Source organism: Exophiala bonariae (genome assembly GCF_035927105.1).
Source record: "Exophiala bonariae strain CCFEE 5792 chromosome Unknown scaffold_10, whole genome shotgun sequence".
Taxonomy (NCBI): Eukaryota; Fungi; Ascomycota; class Eurotiomycetes; order Chaetothyriales; family Herpotrichiellaceae; genus Exophiala; species Exophiala bonariae.
In genome coordinates this window covers 312,726-327,924 of record NW_027042485.1, presented here as the reverse complement: position 1 = coordinate 327,924, position 15,199 = coordinate 312,726, and the positions used below count along the sequence as shown (strand labels likewise).

Below are 15,199 nucleotides of genomic sequence, written 5' to 3'. Positions count from 1 at the left end.
AGTAAGCAAGATTAAGTGGCTAAAGGATATGACTTGAATGAGGTATTAAGTAGACTAACACTACTCGATTAATATGATATTCCCATATAAATTCGTATGTAGTGTGACTTTTATGCCCGTCGAGAAGGAGTAGTCGATAGTTATTTGTCGCTATCTAAGGAAGGAATATCTGACGTAGCTAGGCTAATCCAATATCGTTTAAGGTCTAACCGTTTGGTGAGACCGTATATAAGTAGTCTAGGATCTTAGGATCGGTAAACCAAGTCGATTGGAGTGTATTTCCTTTAAATATAACGAGATATCGTAGTCGACGGCTATTTGCGGAAATAGTCTCGATAATTGAGACTTATTCACGGTTTTCTGGTGTTGCTTTATATGATTGAGTAGTATCGGTCCTACCGATTACTCGTTGATTGGTATAGACGCCTAGGGCGATACCTGTCTCGTCTATATTGTAGACATTCTTCTAGGAAACTTGATATCGCTCTCGTATAGTATTTAAATGCTTAAACCAGCGATTTAGGGACTTAGGAGTAGTACTATGGAGACGTAAACTATAGATCTTTTTACCTACTTTAGAGTGAATCTCTAGATGACGCTGTATAAATCGTGATATCCAGTTATGGCCGATGCTTGAGGGCCCTGTAGAATTGCCCTAGATGATTACGACGAGATCTCGTATTTGGGTAAAGCTAGGAGGATGTCCTTGCGCCTCAAGGTCGAGTATCCATCGTACGAGCATTTGCTCTTGTTGATTTGATAAGAGTTGCTGTGGTTTACGAGCAATAGCTCGTGAATTACTACCCTGTAGTCGACGGCCTAGGGTCTTTCGATCCACGTCATTTGCCGCGGCGGTAGAGCGAATAGTTGGATATCGACGAGTCTCATAGTCTAAAATGGCTTGTTGGATCCTAGCCTCTCGACTTGATGCCATTTTATCGTACGAGCAGATCGTTTGAGAGTGTAGTTAGGTGTAGAAGAGGGGGAGTGGTCAAAACGTGCGCGTCTCGACGCGTGGGTCATTACACGGGTGGGTCATTACATGGGTGCGTGACTTAGTGTCGACGTATTGCCTAATGCGGTATTATCATCACCACGCTGAGCTCACCTGAACCTAAAGTTGCATTTTTTGCACTATCTTCGGGATCCCCACTGCTCAGTGCCACTGCTTGGTTGTCGAGATTAGCAGGCTCATTTTCTATCCGGGATTGCGTAATATTGATCATGCGGATAAGATACGCTGAGGACTTTTACTCGAACTAATCCACAGAAAGTGATGGTGAAGAGCATGGTCTTGACTCTTGAGACCGGTAGGCCTGAGGCAGGTCTTGGAAATCTCCGTAGGGTAAGGCTAATCATTAACCTCTTTCTCATTCTTCCTGTCTCTAAGCAATGTAATGCCGTGCCAAAATGCGCGGCCGCAACTGTTGCATGGACATCCCTTTCTACAATGAATGTCTAATTAATTGCATGTTGACAACATTGAATACAGAATATGATCTTTACCATGTTGAGTTGTGTATACCGACCAGTACTTCGTGATTTATCACTATACCACAGGAATTATCAGGTTTGAATCGTACTCTCCCCCAGTATAAATAGTATGCAGACCAACATTATCGTCTGTCGGCTCTTTTGGCTCAAGACCAACAAACGAAAGCAATGCTTGAGAATGGCCTGCAACGCTCAATAGTAGGCCCTCACCCTTCTCAAATACCATACCTATTGGTCGAATTGTGAATTCCAAACGAACTTTTGTTCCTGGAGGAACCGGTTCACGGCGATCATGGTGATAGAAGATCTCCTGTCCGTCGAGACTCGAAAGCGAATCATCCCTGGAAATGGTATGTGAGGCACGGAGAAATCCCTCGGAACCATATGACTTTGATATCATCGTAGTAGTCACTTCGTGATGGGGAACGGGACAGGGATAGTTGAGCGAAGTCATCGGCTCACCCATAGAGTCAAGTTTGCGGACTACCACACCAACATCAAGATCGTCCTTCTCAGCACAAGACATCCAGAGGGTAACCTTTGGATAGCCAGCGAGTTCCGTATGCTCTGAGAAACGTAGGATAAAGCTCTGCCGGCGTCAATCAGCAATGGAAAATCACAAGATGGTGCCTACTTACCGATGCGGCTGTCAGACTATGAGCCTCATGCGATGTCTCCGAGATTGATGAAGGTACATCAAGGCTTAGACTCCGATTTGAAGCGTCAAGGTAGTACTTGACGAGTGTTTGCCTGGCCAACGGATAATCTTTCTCTGGCCGATCTATGATCGTGAGTGCCGGACTGCCATCCATTCCAAGGAGAGATAATCTTATTGGTGGCGTTTGCTCCCATCCATTGTCGATGTTCTTGCTATATCGATCGAAGAATTTCTGCAGATCTTCCGTGACTGCTGGCCGATACAAGTCGTACCATTCCTGGTGGGAGTGTATTCTCAGCCATTTGTTCTTACTCTTAGCATTCCTCCAAGTTTTGATCGAGCCATCGAGATGAAACCCAGTGGCAGAGTACGATGCTGTAGCATATAAAGGTATATCGATATTTGCTGTATTGATGTTTTTGCTACGCCAGTAGTCGTCGTAAAGAGGGCGTTTGAGCACCGCACCTCCTATGTCTTCTGCACAGCCTGGCCCAGCAAATCCAGCGTTTATGGTTTGATGGAAAGCTATCCACCCTTTCGACAAAATACCACCCCGAACCATGCCATCGCGATAAGGGTCGTTGATGCCTTCGAACGGCGCAATGGCTTTCAATGCTGGGTGGCTCAATCGGGAAGCAAAGTTTATTTGAGCGATTGCAAGCCACGAGTTTCCGGCCATGACAACTGAACCATTGCACCAAGACTGGTGCGACAGCCATTCAATTGTGTCATATATATCTTCTGCTTCCTGTTGACCCCACCACACAGTATTGCCCTCCGACATACCAGCTCCCCGAGCGTCTATGTTGACGATTGCATATCCTCGTGGGCACCATTCCGCTGGATCTGGCGCCTCGAACTTTTCATAGCCAGTCGTGGCTCCTTTGGGAACGCCACAGCTGAAGGGTCCTTGATCCTCATAACGGTATACACCGCTGCCAGTTTTCCCATAGGGGCTCCAAGGCAGAATTGCTGGGATCTTAGTCGTGTCTGAATCAACAGGTCGAAAGATATCGGTATAAATAGTGATGCCGTCTCTCATGAGTACGCCCACATCACGCTCGAAAATGACGTCCGTGTGGAAAGCCCGGTGGCCACTGTCTCTGACATGACCCTTTGGGAGTATCTCCTTGCCTGGTCGAAATCCAGGATACCGATATTCAGGCTTCTCTGAGGCTGCAGTTAACTTCAGATAATTCACATCGGGGAATTGAGCTCTCAATTTATCTGCGGTAGTAGACATAGCGCCGGTTGGTTGTCAAGTTTTCAAGTTGTCAAGTGCTTTGATGAGATCAAAACCTCCTCTTACTGTAAAGGCGAAAATGCTTACAGGAGGTTCGAATCTGTTGTCTAGTAATAATCCTTATTTGGCACGGAAATGCTCTTTGGATATCATGCATGAACATGGAGACATGTGTGGACATTCACATCCCGTCCATAACCTAATGTGACTGAGCAATATCTCACACGTTCCCCGGAAGCTTGGGGTATCCGGAACCCAGTCATCCGGGGAAATAATTTCTTAGGTTGTCCCCAGGAATTACGAACAAGTTCGGGATCTGCTGTGGGGTAGGACTCTGTGTACGGTCCAACAGTGTGGAATAATTGGCAAAGCTTTGGAAGCTACCGCAACACAAGCCCAAATGGAATAAAATCAGATACTGCCATGGACTCAGAGCTGTTACAAAGTACACCATTTCATCTCTACATGGGTCAATGACATTTGAGATGTCGTTTCACATCTGAAAATTTTCCACGATCTTTCTTGTCAAAGGATCGTCTTATCTTCTCCTCTTCTGACTGCTAATTGCAGATTGGCAAAATGCTAGGTCTCTTGCAATCTGAGGGTGAATCTGCTGTTCATCTGGCGAAAGTTTTTGCCATCTCGATTGCGTGTATTTCCCTATTCACCTTTGCTTACCGTCTTGCCTTCGACCCCCTGAGGGACATACAAGGACCTTTCCTAGGACGCTTCACCAGACTGTGGGAACTGCAACAGATCACCTCAGGGGGTTGGCACCAGAAAATAATCAAGCTACACAAGCAATATGGTATTCTGCCTTTCTAAATTTTCTAGATCATCTCTAATTGAATAGGCTCTATTGTGCGAATTGGTCCTGGTCGTTATGATTTCAGCAGTCCAGAGGCGATCAAAGTGATTTATTCAATGTCCTCAGGATTTCCCAAGTCGCACTTCTATGATACGTTCGGTACTCCTGGATCGAAGACAATACTGAAAGAAATCCACAATTCTTCCCATAGTCTGATGCGAAGAAAATCGGCAGCATTGTACTCAATGACTACATTACTTTCGTATGAATCTGCAGTTGATGATCAAAACGTAGTACTGGAGAATAAATTCAAAGATTTTGCGAAACAAGGACGAACAATCAATTTACCGAATTTCATGCAATTGTATGCTTTTGACGTTGTTGCAAATATTACGGTCAGTCCCCAAACCTGCGAGTTTTCGTTTCAGCGTTCATCCTAGCTGATATCTTTCGGACCAGTCTGCTGAATCGCTGAATATGATGATTTCTGAGATGGATACATACGGTCTAATCACGGCAATTGACTATATGCATGACTACGTCAACCTAGTTGGTGTTTACTACGAATGGCATTCCTTCATCTACAAGATTTTGATGCTCCTCGGCAGGACGCCTCCTACAACGGGGCTTTACAACTATATATCAGGCAAGATCGAGGCACGCCGACAGCAGCCAGATCGTTATATCGGTGCAGACTTTCTCAGTAAACTGTTAAAGCTCGAGAAGGAAGGGAAGATCGAGTCAGAGGACGTTTTTGGCACTTTCGCCAACAACGTGATCGCTGGGTCAGATACCACAGGCATCAGCTTGGGAGGTTTGATCTATCAAATATATGAGCACCCCAACGTCCTAGCGAAGCTTCGCGACGAGCTTCAGCAACACGAAAGCCGAGGTGAGATATCTGATCCTGTCAAGTTCTCGGAGTCGCAGAGTTTGGAATACCTCCAGGCAGTCATCAAGGAAGGCCTCCGTATACACCCAGCAGTGGGAAAGCAGTTGGCTAGGACAGTTCCACCAGGCGGGAAGGTAATCGAGGGCAGATTCTTCCCCGAAGGTGTAAGTTGCACCCCTATCCTTGACTCAATTTGGAAAAAACTTGGCATTCTGAACATGAGGTATAGACCGAAGTAGGCAGCAATGCTTGGGCGGTACACTTCGATGAAGACACATATGGCTCTGATGTGTGGGTATTTCGACCAGAGCGATGGCTATCCAAGACTGAACAAGTACCCGATCGTGCGTCATCATTTGCAGTAAGTTGGCTCGAACTCATGTCTGTTGCGAGTATCGTGCTGAGTATCTTTACAGTTCGGTGCTGGTACACGACAATGCCTTGGCAAGAATATCAGCCTGCTTGAGATCACGAAAGTCCTCCCTCAGATATATCGGAACTTCGATATAGAGATCGTGGGAGGAGCGGGGAAAACCAAATACACCAGTTCATGGTTTGTCAAACAAGAATATAACGCACGAATCTTTATACGATAATGTGGCTGTTCTGGAAGGCAAAGCGAAGATTACCAGATAGGAATAGTGAATGGTAGGAGTTGTAGTGAGCTGAGATATTTGCGAGTGGTTACGACTCTTGGGAGAACACCTAGACTAGGCAAGTAGGGACTACTCTCTGCCTACTTGTGTAGCTCAGCACAGTAAATAATACTTAGGTACCTATGTACCTACCTAAGTATACAAGTTAGACAGCGGGGTTCCTAGTTAGGGGGCTATTCATCGTCGGTGGTGAGGCAGTGGAGTGTATGTGCAAGTATCCCAATCCTAGATGATTCCTTCGCCGTGCAGGCCATCTCGGCCGATATGCCGCGAAAGAAATATCGTTACGAAGCCCGAGCGGGTTGGGCGTGCTTAGCTGAATTGACTTGGGTTCTCGCTTGACCAACTTAACTAACTAGTTAACTTAGACCACCTAATTGTGCCCGCACAATGGAGATCCCGGGGAGAATCGTCCAGGTGCTTTCCCCGTATTTCTGAGAGCATGACATCTGCAACCCGATGCAATACTGTCTACTTCTTTCCAACTTTGTCTTTCCACAACTTTATTAATTACTTTGCTAGAGGCAACCCGCTCACTCGTTCCAACATAACAGGTCGGGATCTTCAGCTTATTCGTAAGTTACCTTCGCACATGATGGTGAACGCTCATTCCGCGCATGCTGGTGCTGGAGACGAGAGCGGCGTTGTTTCACAGACTCCGTCAAAACATTCCAAACGTGTCGCCGTTGCCTGTGACTATTGTCGGAAAAAAAGAGTGTGTTTGCGGCATGACTGTTCATTCCCTGAATTTGTGTTAACAACCTCCATAGCTGAAATGCACTGCTGATCAGCAGCCATGCACAAATTGCCAATTGTACAGAGTTGAATGCAAAAACACCCGGGCGCCAAAGCAACGAGCACGACAAGCTTTATCAGCTCAGAGGAATAGAAGCACTACTGTGGTTGCACAATCAACCAGTCCATCCAGCAACCGCGAGCGCGGTTATGGGGTTTCTGTCGTTGAAGTACAGGGCACTCTGGCCCAAGAAGCCCATCTCATTCAGATGCAAGATGAATTGAATCTGGACACGCCTTTGCAAGGTTTGCTCTGCCGCTCAAATTAGCCGGATGATAGAACTAATATTGTGCCCCCAGAACCAGGAACAGGGCTACAAATGCCGGAAGAGGGTTCGATAACTCAATCATACGAGCCTCTGGCACAAACAAATAGTTTCATGGATTTCACGTCAGATATGGTGTTTACCGAACCGTTTGACTTCTGGGACCCTGAAATATCTTTACATGAAATGATTTCGATTGGTGGTATTCCTGAGCCATCGTCAGTCTCACTCACTGGCCAACCTGCAAATTCATTAGCAGAACATAATTTATTCGAAGACCAGCAGAGTCCACTAGACATTGCAATGGGTGTTTCGATAAGACCGAGTAGTTCAGCGCAACAACAGGTATCTCACCAACGGACAGGAAAGATATCTGGGTTGCAATCTCTCAAACCGCATGCTGCTGCAGACGCTAAGCACAAACGTATCTTACCAGGTCTGTTTATTCGTAAAGATGGTTTCAACAACAATTTTATAGGTACGTTGAATTTGATCAAGTGCATACTGTGATGGTCTAAATGGATAGGGTTGAACTCATTGGGTGCTACCCTGGCTTGTGGTCTTCGGGAGATCTCAGAGAGCAATCCTGGAGTCTCCAAAGCCACATCGTTTGGATGGATGATTGATGCAGGGCCACACGTCGATGAGCTTGATACCAGCATGGACGTGGAACCGTCCATGATGGAGCTACCTACTAAAACATTCGCTGCTGCCAGCGTCAAAGGTAATGCGGTTTGGAAAATTCTCGAAGGCCTGAGCAACCACTAACATGCTCGTTCAGCTTACTTCTACCGTGTTCATGCCTTCTACCCAGTTCTTGACGAGCACAGCTTTTGTGACAGTTGGCAAGGTTCATACGACCAAGAACCTGGAGAAAGGTCGATTCGCGATGTTCTGATTCTATGTCTCGTTATTGCCATTGGCTGCTCTTGCGAATCATCTTCTGGCTGTGAATCGATACAGTCGAACAATGCAGCGAATAGCCTGTTTCAGAGAACATGGAATCTTTCCCCTCTCATTGCTTCGAAGCCGTCCGTTGTAACTGTCCAGATCTCTTTACTTCAGGTATGATATATTGTCACACTGAGCATTAACGTCTGCGGCGGCTCACTATGCCAGGTTGTATTTCTTATCACTCAACGAAAACTTGGTATGGCATGGGTGATATGCGGACAAGCTGTTCGATTTGCGCAAACTCTTGGATTGCATCGCAGGAGCCCGCGTGATTTTGATTTGACCGAGGAGCAAACATCATTACGGTCTCGACTTTGGTGGACAGCATTCGGTCTCGACGCGTACGGTCCTTCTATCGTTGATTTGCTCAATACTAGCAACTAACCCCTTCATAGCATCCTTTCTATGTCTCAAGGACGACCTACTGCCATACATGAGAACTGCTATGATACCGAAGCAATCCAGATAGTCGCACAGCGTCTAGATAGCTCCAAACAGCCCGCGATCTTACAGAACTTCTTTCCCTGGGTCATTCAGCTGGCTCATGTTCAGAACCAATTCTGTGGCATTCTCTGCCGCATTGAATCTGTCGAAGCCCGACTTGATGCATTGGCAACCTTGGATGCTGCACTGATGAAATGGAGAGACGAGATTCCACTGGAGTTCCGGCCGGAACAAGAGATACTCGCGCAGCATGACGTGCACCAAATTGTTGCATTCTTGCATCTTGAATACTACAACATGCTGAGGGCACTGCACTGGGCATGCATAACTTCAGTCCCCACGAACGCCAGCATTCTTAAAGCTCATCCAAATCCGCGGATACAGGCGAGCGATGTCATTTGTCTTTCGGCGGCTAGACAGTTTGTGAAAGTCCTATATGAGTACGTTCTTCAAAAATCCATCACATATTTGCTTTCTCGTGTATGCTAACGTTCACAGCCTCGCTGACAAAGCCAGCCATCCGCATGTCACAGCCCCGAAGTTAGTACCTTGATACCAAATGTTGTTCTTTGCTAATTGCTTGAAGTTTACACATAGAATATGCTATAGCAGCTCTTGCAGCCATTTACAGGGGGATATTCCGAAATCCTCATCGAATATCTTCAAAGCTTGACTTGGAGTATTTTCGTGCCGGGCAGTCATACATCGATCGCGAAATCGTAAGAACTAAGACCAAACCCGACTACCGAGCGTTGTTCGAGGTTATGTCGACCTCGCTTCAGGAGCTTTCGGATCGGAACACTGCTTCCTCGAGAACACGAGAGGTGACAACAATGAATATTCTTTAGTCTCCTTGGACACCTCCCCTGATTCGAAAGGTACCTAGCTTTACTTATAATTGTTCTACTGTGGGGAAACTTGCCTCCGCTAGTCTAATACTATCTTATCTGAGAAATATTTGGTACTGACCACCGAGGTTTATCAATATCTGAATTACGCACATAGGAGGCAACGTGGTGAAAAAAATCGCTTTTCAACGTTAGGGTTCCAGGTCTCGATTTTGGGAATCACAAGTGACCTTAGAATTGAGTCGATATCAATTAATAATGGTTCACCTACGTTGTATTGGCCGTACGAGGATATTGGGACTGGTACAATTTTGATCAGAGATATTGAAGGCTCAATGTTTATTGCCAGTACTCACTGGCTTCAGCAGAGAAACTATGTGACTGATGACGGAGTAAGGCGGCCCCATGTATGCCAAGGGATTGACGACATTACCACATAGTATTTAGCAAAATACGACATCGCGTTGACGGGATCCTTTCCACGCCTTGTGATTTGTAAAATCTACACTCCAGCTACAGCCAACACACGTCGAAGTGCAAAGAAAGCTCCCAGCACAATCCTCAAAGCTTTTCCTGGTACTAGGTGAGATATTCTAGAAATCGGTAACCTTGCATTAGTAAGAGAAGTCGAGTGAGGGGCGAGTTTCTAACCCATAAGCAAGCTTCCTCGTACTGCACTGTCACAACGGAACGGCTATTTTATATCTAGGCCTATTGAACCAGGTATTTGTGACCTTAATCTTTTCATTGACTCTTCCCGGTTGCGAAGATGGCGCATGACGGCCGCGAAAGCGTCCCTCTCGCCGAATATCTCTTCTCCCGCCTCCGTCAATTAGGCGTTGGTGCGATTCACGGTGTTCCCGGCGACTACAATCTCGAATTGCTGGATTATGTCGAGCCTGCTGGCCTTTTGTGGGTCGGCAATGCCAACGAACTCAATGCCGCCTATGCCACCGATGGCTACGCCCGCATCAAAGGCATTGGTGCGCTCATCACCACCTATGGCGTCGGCGAACTCTCTGCCATTAACGCTATAGCGGGTGCGTTTGCAGAAAGAGCACCCGTCGTACATATTGTAGGGACACCGAGACGTGATGCACAGGATGGACGCAAGATGATCCATCACACACTAGGAGATGGCGACTACAGCCACTTTTCAAGAATGTACGAGCACGTCACCGTGGCACAGGTGAACTTGCTGGATCCAAGGACCGCTCCGAAACAGATCGATGCTGTCCTTGAGCAGTGTCTTCTCCAGAGCAGACCAGTATACATTCAAGTTCCAGTGGATACGGTGGGTGTGCCAGTACTTGCGGACGGACTCAAATCAGAAATCCAGCTACATCGATTTTTGCCAACCCCAGCCCATGATGCCGCAGTCGCTGAAGTGATGGACAGAATTTACGGCGCAAAACACCCGGTCATCCTGGTCGATGGTGAGACTCGGCCACTTGGACTGATGCAAGATGTTCAAAAATTGATTGAAACAACCAGATGGCCAACTTTTACCACAACCTTCGGTACTGGCCTTGTAGATATGTCATCCCCAAATATCCTTGGGATTTATGAGGGCGCTTTTGCGGATCCTGAAACGAAGGCTTTGATCGATGGCGCAGATCTCGTCCTGTTCTTCGGCCCCCACGAGAGCTCGACCAATAGCTACAGCTGGACAGCGCTACCTTCCCCAGCAGTCACTATCTCATTCACCTTTGGTGGCATCAAAACTGGCAGCACCTTCCACCGCGATGTTTCACCTTCAAGCCTCCTCTCACGGGTTCTGACTCAGCTAGACACCACCAAACTCTTGGAAATTGACACATCAACCGCCCAAATCTCTCGCAATACAAGCCTCTCCTTCTCTCAAGTATCATCATCCGCCCCTATAAAACAGGACAAAGTCTGGCGCCTGCTGTCCAAGTTCTTACGTGAAGGCGATATTCTTCTCGGAGAAACCGGCACCGCAGGCTATGGCGTCCGTGAGATGGTCCTCCCAAGATACACTAGGCTGTTTGCACCAGTCACCTGGCTTTCGATAGGCTACATGCTACCCGCTGCACAGGGTGCAGCCCTCGCACAGCGAGAACTCATTGCTTCATCGCAATACCATGGCCTGAAGGCTGGTAGAACGATATTGTTAATTGGAGATGGAAGTTTCCAGATGACGGTGCAGGAATTGTCCACCATCATCGCACATGACTTACCGGTGATAATTCTGTTGATCAACAACGATGGGTACACCATTGAGCGTTGTATCCACGGTCTCCGTCAAAAGTACAATGATATTCCTAAGTGGAGGTATTTGAACGCGCCCGCGTTCTTCGGTGCTGCTGAGGGCAATGGTTTCACAGGCGCAGCAAGAACGTATGGTGAACTGGAAAAGGTACTTGGGGAGGAAGGGTTGAATAATGGTAACTTGACGGGTTTGAAGATGGTAGAAGTGTTTATGGATAGGGAGGACGCACCAATTGGGCCGTTGACGGATATTCTTGAAAAGCAGATGGCTCGAAGTAAATGATAAACGATCCCTTTGAATCGGCTTCATTCAGAGTCTGTGAGCTGCGTCGAAGAATTTATGGAATTGGCAACACCCTTCTGACCTAGTTCACGCTTTGCATGCTAAGTCTGAAAATATTCCAGCACTGTTGTGTTCTAGAACCGTGCTGCACCAACGCTGGCATCAGCAAGCCTCTGTACGCTCATCGATCCCTTCTGTCAACCCTCGTGGATAGAGCAGGTTTTCTCAGTAGCAGACTCTTTGCACATACAAATCAGAAAAGCATTCGGCACATACGACTCTTCTTTTGGTTCGATCAAGTGGTGTCCATGGCATTTCGCAAGGCTGCGGAGGTGACTGAAAGTGGTAAGACAGCCCGGCATTAAATTCCCCCGAGCCGACCATTGCCACGTGACAAGGCTGGGCTTGCATCACACTAGGAACGTGGGTGCAACACGTTGGTGGCCTTGCAGCGTCGCCAGGGTCCGAAACGAGAAGCGATGCATCTTGAGCATCATAAGTGACAGCAGTTAGGTTTCTGATATTTCAGTTTCACATAGACGCTCTCTCCTTTACATAAATGCTAGAACAGGCATCCTTGATCATCTTTCTAACTTTACCCGTGGCCTAAACATCAGGTGCCTCAACGTCACTCAGCCTTGTTGACGCCTGGGTTACCATCATGTCCTAATAGCAATCTCGAGTTCACATACATCAAGTGGTTCCGGAGCAGCATAGCATCGCCGTTCAAGTGATTCCACAGTTCAATCTCTCTATGTCCATCAGCAGCAATTATGCAGCCATGGAGACAGACGACAAAGCCGTTTCGTCGGAAACCAGTTCCAATCTCATAGATCTTGAGCCCCCCAACGCCTCTAAATCGAGTGAGATTGTGGAAGCGACATCGGCCACCATATCTGGCAAGGAGAAGGATTCATCAGCCGAATCACCACCACAGGAGAATGAGAACAAGGACAAGCTGAAGTCGGATCATGTCTCACCGCCCAAAACCCTTCCATCGACACCCCCTCCGCCCGAGCCTCCATCCCATCACGAGAAACCATATCGAGACCCAACACCGAAGACTCCTGTTGTCTCTCGCCACCCGTCAGTTCGAGCCTTAGAAGCCGCTACTGGTGAAGATGAAGAGGAGTACAACGAGAAAGGGTCCACCTATAACCCAGAGGATTCTGAGCGAACATCTTATCGCAAACCTACCAAGGACAATGAGGCCGAGTCAGCGTCAGAAATACAAAGTATCATGGATCAGTTTGCAGATGCCTCGATTGCTCCGTCAAAGGAAGAGATCATGTCCCCTCGCCATGAAATGCCCAATCCCATCCTCAGCACCGGAGCTGGTTACCCACCAAGGCGATCTAGCCTCGAGCATCTAAGAAGAGATATGGATATAATAGCCACATCACCAGTCGTTCCCTCTTCATCAAACGACAAGCCTCTACCATCCCCTCCTTCGACCTCAGTCGACGATCAAAGCAGCCCGCTCAAATCTCCACCTCGAAACGCGGCGGCAGCCACAGCTGCACACGCTCTTCCTCTCCCTGAGCCCGAGCCCGAACTACCCTTCGACTTCCACCGTTTCCTCGATCAACTGCGGCACAAATCCGCCGACCCAGTTGCCAAGTTCCTCCGTTCGTTCTTGACCGAGTTCAGTAAAAAGCAGTGGATGGTACATGAGCAGGTCAAGATCATTAGTGATTTTTTGACCTTCATAACCAATAAAATGGCGTTGTGTGAAGTTTGGCGCGAGGTTTCAGACAACGAGTTCGATAATGCGAAGGAAGGCATGGAAAAACTGGTCATGAATAGACTCTACTCGCAAACCTTCTCACCAGCCATTCAGCCATCTCAACCTGCACGGTCACGGTCGAGAGGACGAAGGAAAGAACAGCAGGAGAAGAACCACCCGAGCTGGAGGAAAGGCCAGCATCAGGAAGATGTCGAGAGAGATGAGATCTTAGCTCAAAAGATTCGGATCTACAGTTGGGTGCGTGAGGAGCATCTCGATTTGGTCTCTGTGGGGCCCAACGGCGAACGCTTTCTTCGTCTCGCGCAACAGGAATTGTTGAAGATCAAAGGCTATCGCGCTCCAAGAGACAAAGTCATCTGTGTCCTCAACTGCTGCAAAGTGATTTTCGGTTACCTCAAAAACGCGAAGAGCTCTGACACATCGGCCGACTCGTTCGTGCCGTTACTAATATTCGTGGTCCTACAGGCAAATCCGGAGAACCTCGTCTCGAACATCCAATACATTCTACGATTCCGAAACCAAGACAAGCTTGGCGGCGAGGCTGGTTACTACCTATCATCACTCTCGGGCGCCATACAATTCATCGAAGGCCTCGACCGCACAACTCTTACCGTATCAGACGAAGATTTCGAGCGCAATGTCGAACAAGCTGTTTCCGAGATCGCAGCGCAGAACCGCCAGGTCGAAGAGGCAGTGAGTCCACGCGCATCATTCCAGGAAAAATCAACACTGGTGGAACCGGAGCTCACGCCGCGAAACTCCATGGACGTGACGTCCACGAGTCCAATACGCAGAGATCCTCGTAGCATGGCAGGCAGCTCCGAGGGCAATTCCGACGACAGCGTAGTTGGACTGCTGCGGACGATCCAGCGACCGCTGTCTACCATCGGACGGATTTTCTCCGACCAAGATACCTCGCAGGAGAGACGACCGGCATCAAGTCCCGCACCACCCGCAAATGCAGCAAGGCTGAGCCCGGCAGTTTTCCAGCCGCCTCGCGGCGAGGCTGGCACCCCGTCCTACGACGCTCAGGAGGCAGCGGCGCGGCAAGCCAGTGCCGAAGTGGCTGAGGCACGTCGCATACAGCGCGCCGAGCACAGGACTGTCGTTGAGACGCTGTGCGGCATGTTCCCGAATCTTGATAGGGAAGTCATTGACGATGTTGTACGGCAGAAGGAAGGACGGGTCGGGCTGGCTGTCGATGCGTGCTTGGCGTTGACGGCGGGTAGTTGATCGCAGATTAAACGACAGCTATTTAGCGTCTTTTAGTTGTACGGCACTGCACAGGAAATTATAAGTCCCTGTGACGCCCGTCTTGGTCATGGTAATAATCTGGCAATTGATCTATTTGTCTCGAGATATGGACTTGGGCGTCGCTCTAGGTATGAAGACTTGTCAAATTCCATTGAAGTGCTTTCTGTTCGATGCGGAGGATCGATGCCAAATGATATGTGTGATCACATCAAGGTACCTTATACAGACAGACTCTTCTCATAATTTCTGCGCATGCAGTAGTCTACCCCTTGCGCCAAATCATAGGTCACGTCAAGAGGGGTGACCAGCTAGAGGAAAGGTATTGAGTAAGGAGCAGGGTATCTATAGGATTCGACAAAGTGGCATCTCGAAAAACATTCGAGTTCACGAGCCTCGAGGATTAGTAGCCAGCCAGATACGGAGAACGAGAGAACCGAGCGTTGTCCTTCTCGCTCAACTTAACAAAGCACCGTCAACGAGATGGGACAGTAGTCGCTGCCAAGTTCTCAATCGACCTCCCGTGAAATGAACTCGATTCAAATTGGAAGTCTCGAGAAGGGCGCTCAAAATTAGACTTCTTAACTTGACCGGGCGAGCTGCGCAGTATTGGAGCATCACATATCTC

General features: G+C 48.0%; 5 protein-coding genes across 5 annotated transcripts; 4 read left to right on the top strand and 1 right to left on the bottom strand.

The window, feature by feature from the left end:
• Positions 1-1,549: 1,549 nt before the first annotated feature.
• LTR84_001393 (uncharacterized protein) lies at positions 1,550-3,395 on the bottom strand (the record flags this gene model as incomplete). Its single annotated transcript, XM_064845017.1, has 2 exons — positions 1,550-2,083; positions 2,133-3,395. The coding sequence occupies 2 exons, from the start codon at positions 3,393-3,395 to the stop codon at positions 1,550-1,552; spliced, it is 1,797 nt and encodes a 598-aa protein (XP_064707275.1).
• A 579-nt stretch (positions 3,396-3,974) lies between these two features.
• On the top strand, positions 3,975-5,691 carry LTR84_001392 (uncharacterized protein; the record flags this gene model as incomplete). Its single annotated transcript, XM_064845016.1, has 5 exons — positions 3,975-4,203; positions 4,249-4,598; positions 4,663-5,259; positions 5,325-5,456; positions 5,512-5,691. 5 exons carry the CDS (start codon positions 3,975-3,977, stop codon positions 5,689-5,691), a joined length of 1,488 nt encoding a protein of 495 aa, XP_064707274.1.
• A 655-nt stretch (positions 5,692-6,346) lies between these two features.
• Positions 6,347-9,058, top strand: LTR84_001391 (uncharacterized protein; the record flags this gene model as incomplete). The annotated part of the gene is made up of 9 exons (XM_064845015.1): positions 6,347-6,466; positions 6,522-6,792; positions 6,847-7,290; positions 7,339-7,536; positions 7,594-7,877; positions 7,932-8,107; positions 8,162-8,650; positions 8,709-8,750; positions 8,797-9,058. The coding sequence occupies 9 exons, from the start codon at positions 6,347-6,349 to the stop codon at positions 9,056-9,058; spliced, it is 2,286 nt and encodes a 761-aa protein (XP_064707273.1).
• Positions 9,059-9,827: 769 nt separating this feature from the next.
• Positions 9,828-11,573, top strand: LTR84_001390 (uncharacterized protein; the record flags this gene model as incomplete). Its single annotated transcript, XM_064845014.1, has 1 exon — positions 9,828-11,573. The coding sequence occupies one exon, from the start codon at positions 9,828-9,830 to the stop codon at positions 11,571-11,573; it is 1,746 nt and encodes a 581-aa protein (XP_064707272.1).
• A 781-nt stretch (positions 11,574-12,354) lies between these two features.
• On the top strand, positions 12,355-14,553 carry LTR84_001389 (uncharacterized protein; the record flags this gene model as incomplete). The annotated part of the gene is made up of 1 exon (XM_064845013.1): positions 12,355-14,553. One exon carries the CDS (start codon positions 12,355-12,357, stop codon positions 14,551-14,553), a length of 2,199 nt encoding a protein of 732 aa, XP_064707271.1.
• Between the last annotated feature and the right edge of the window lie 646 nt (positions 14,554-15,199).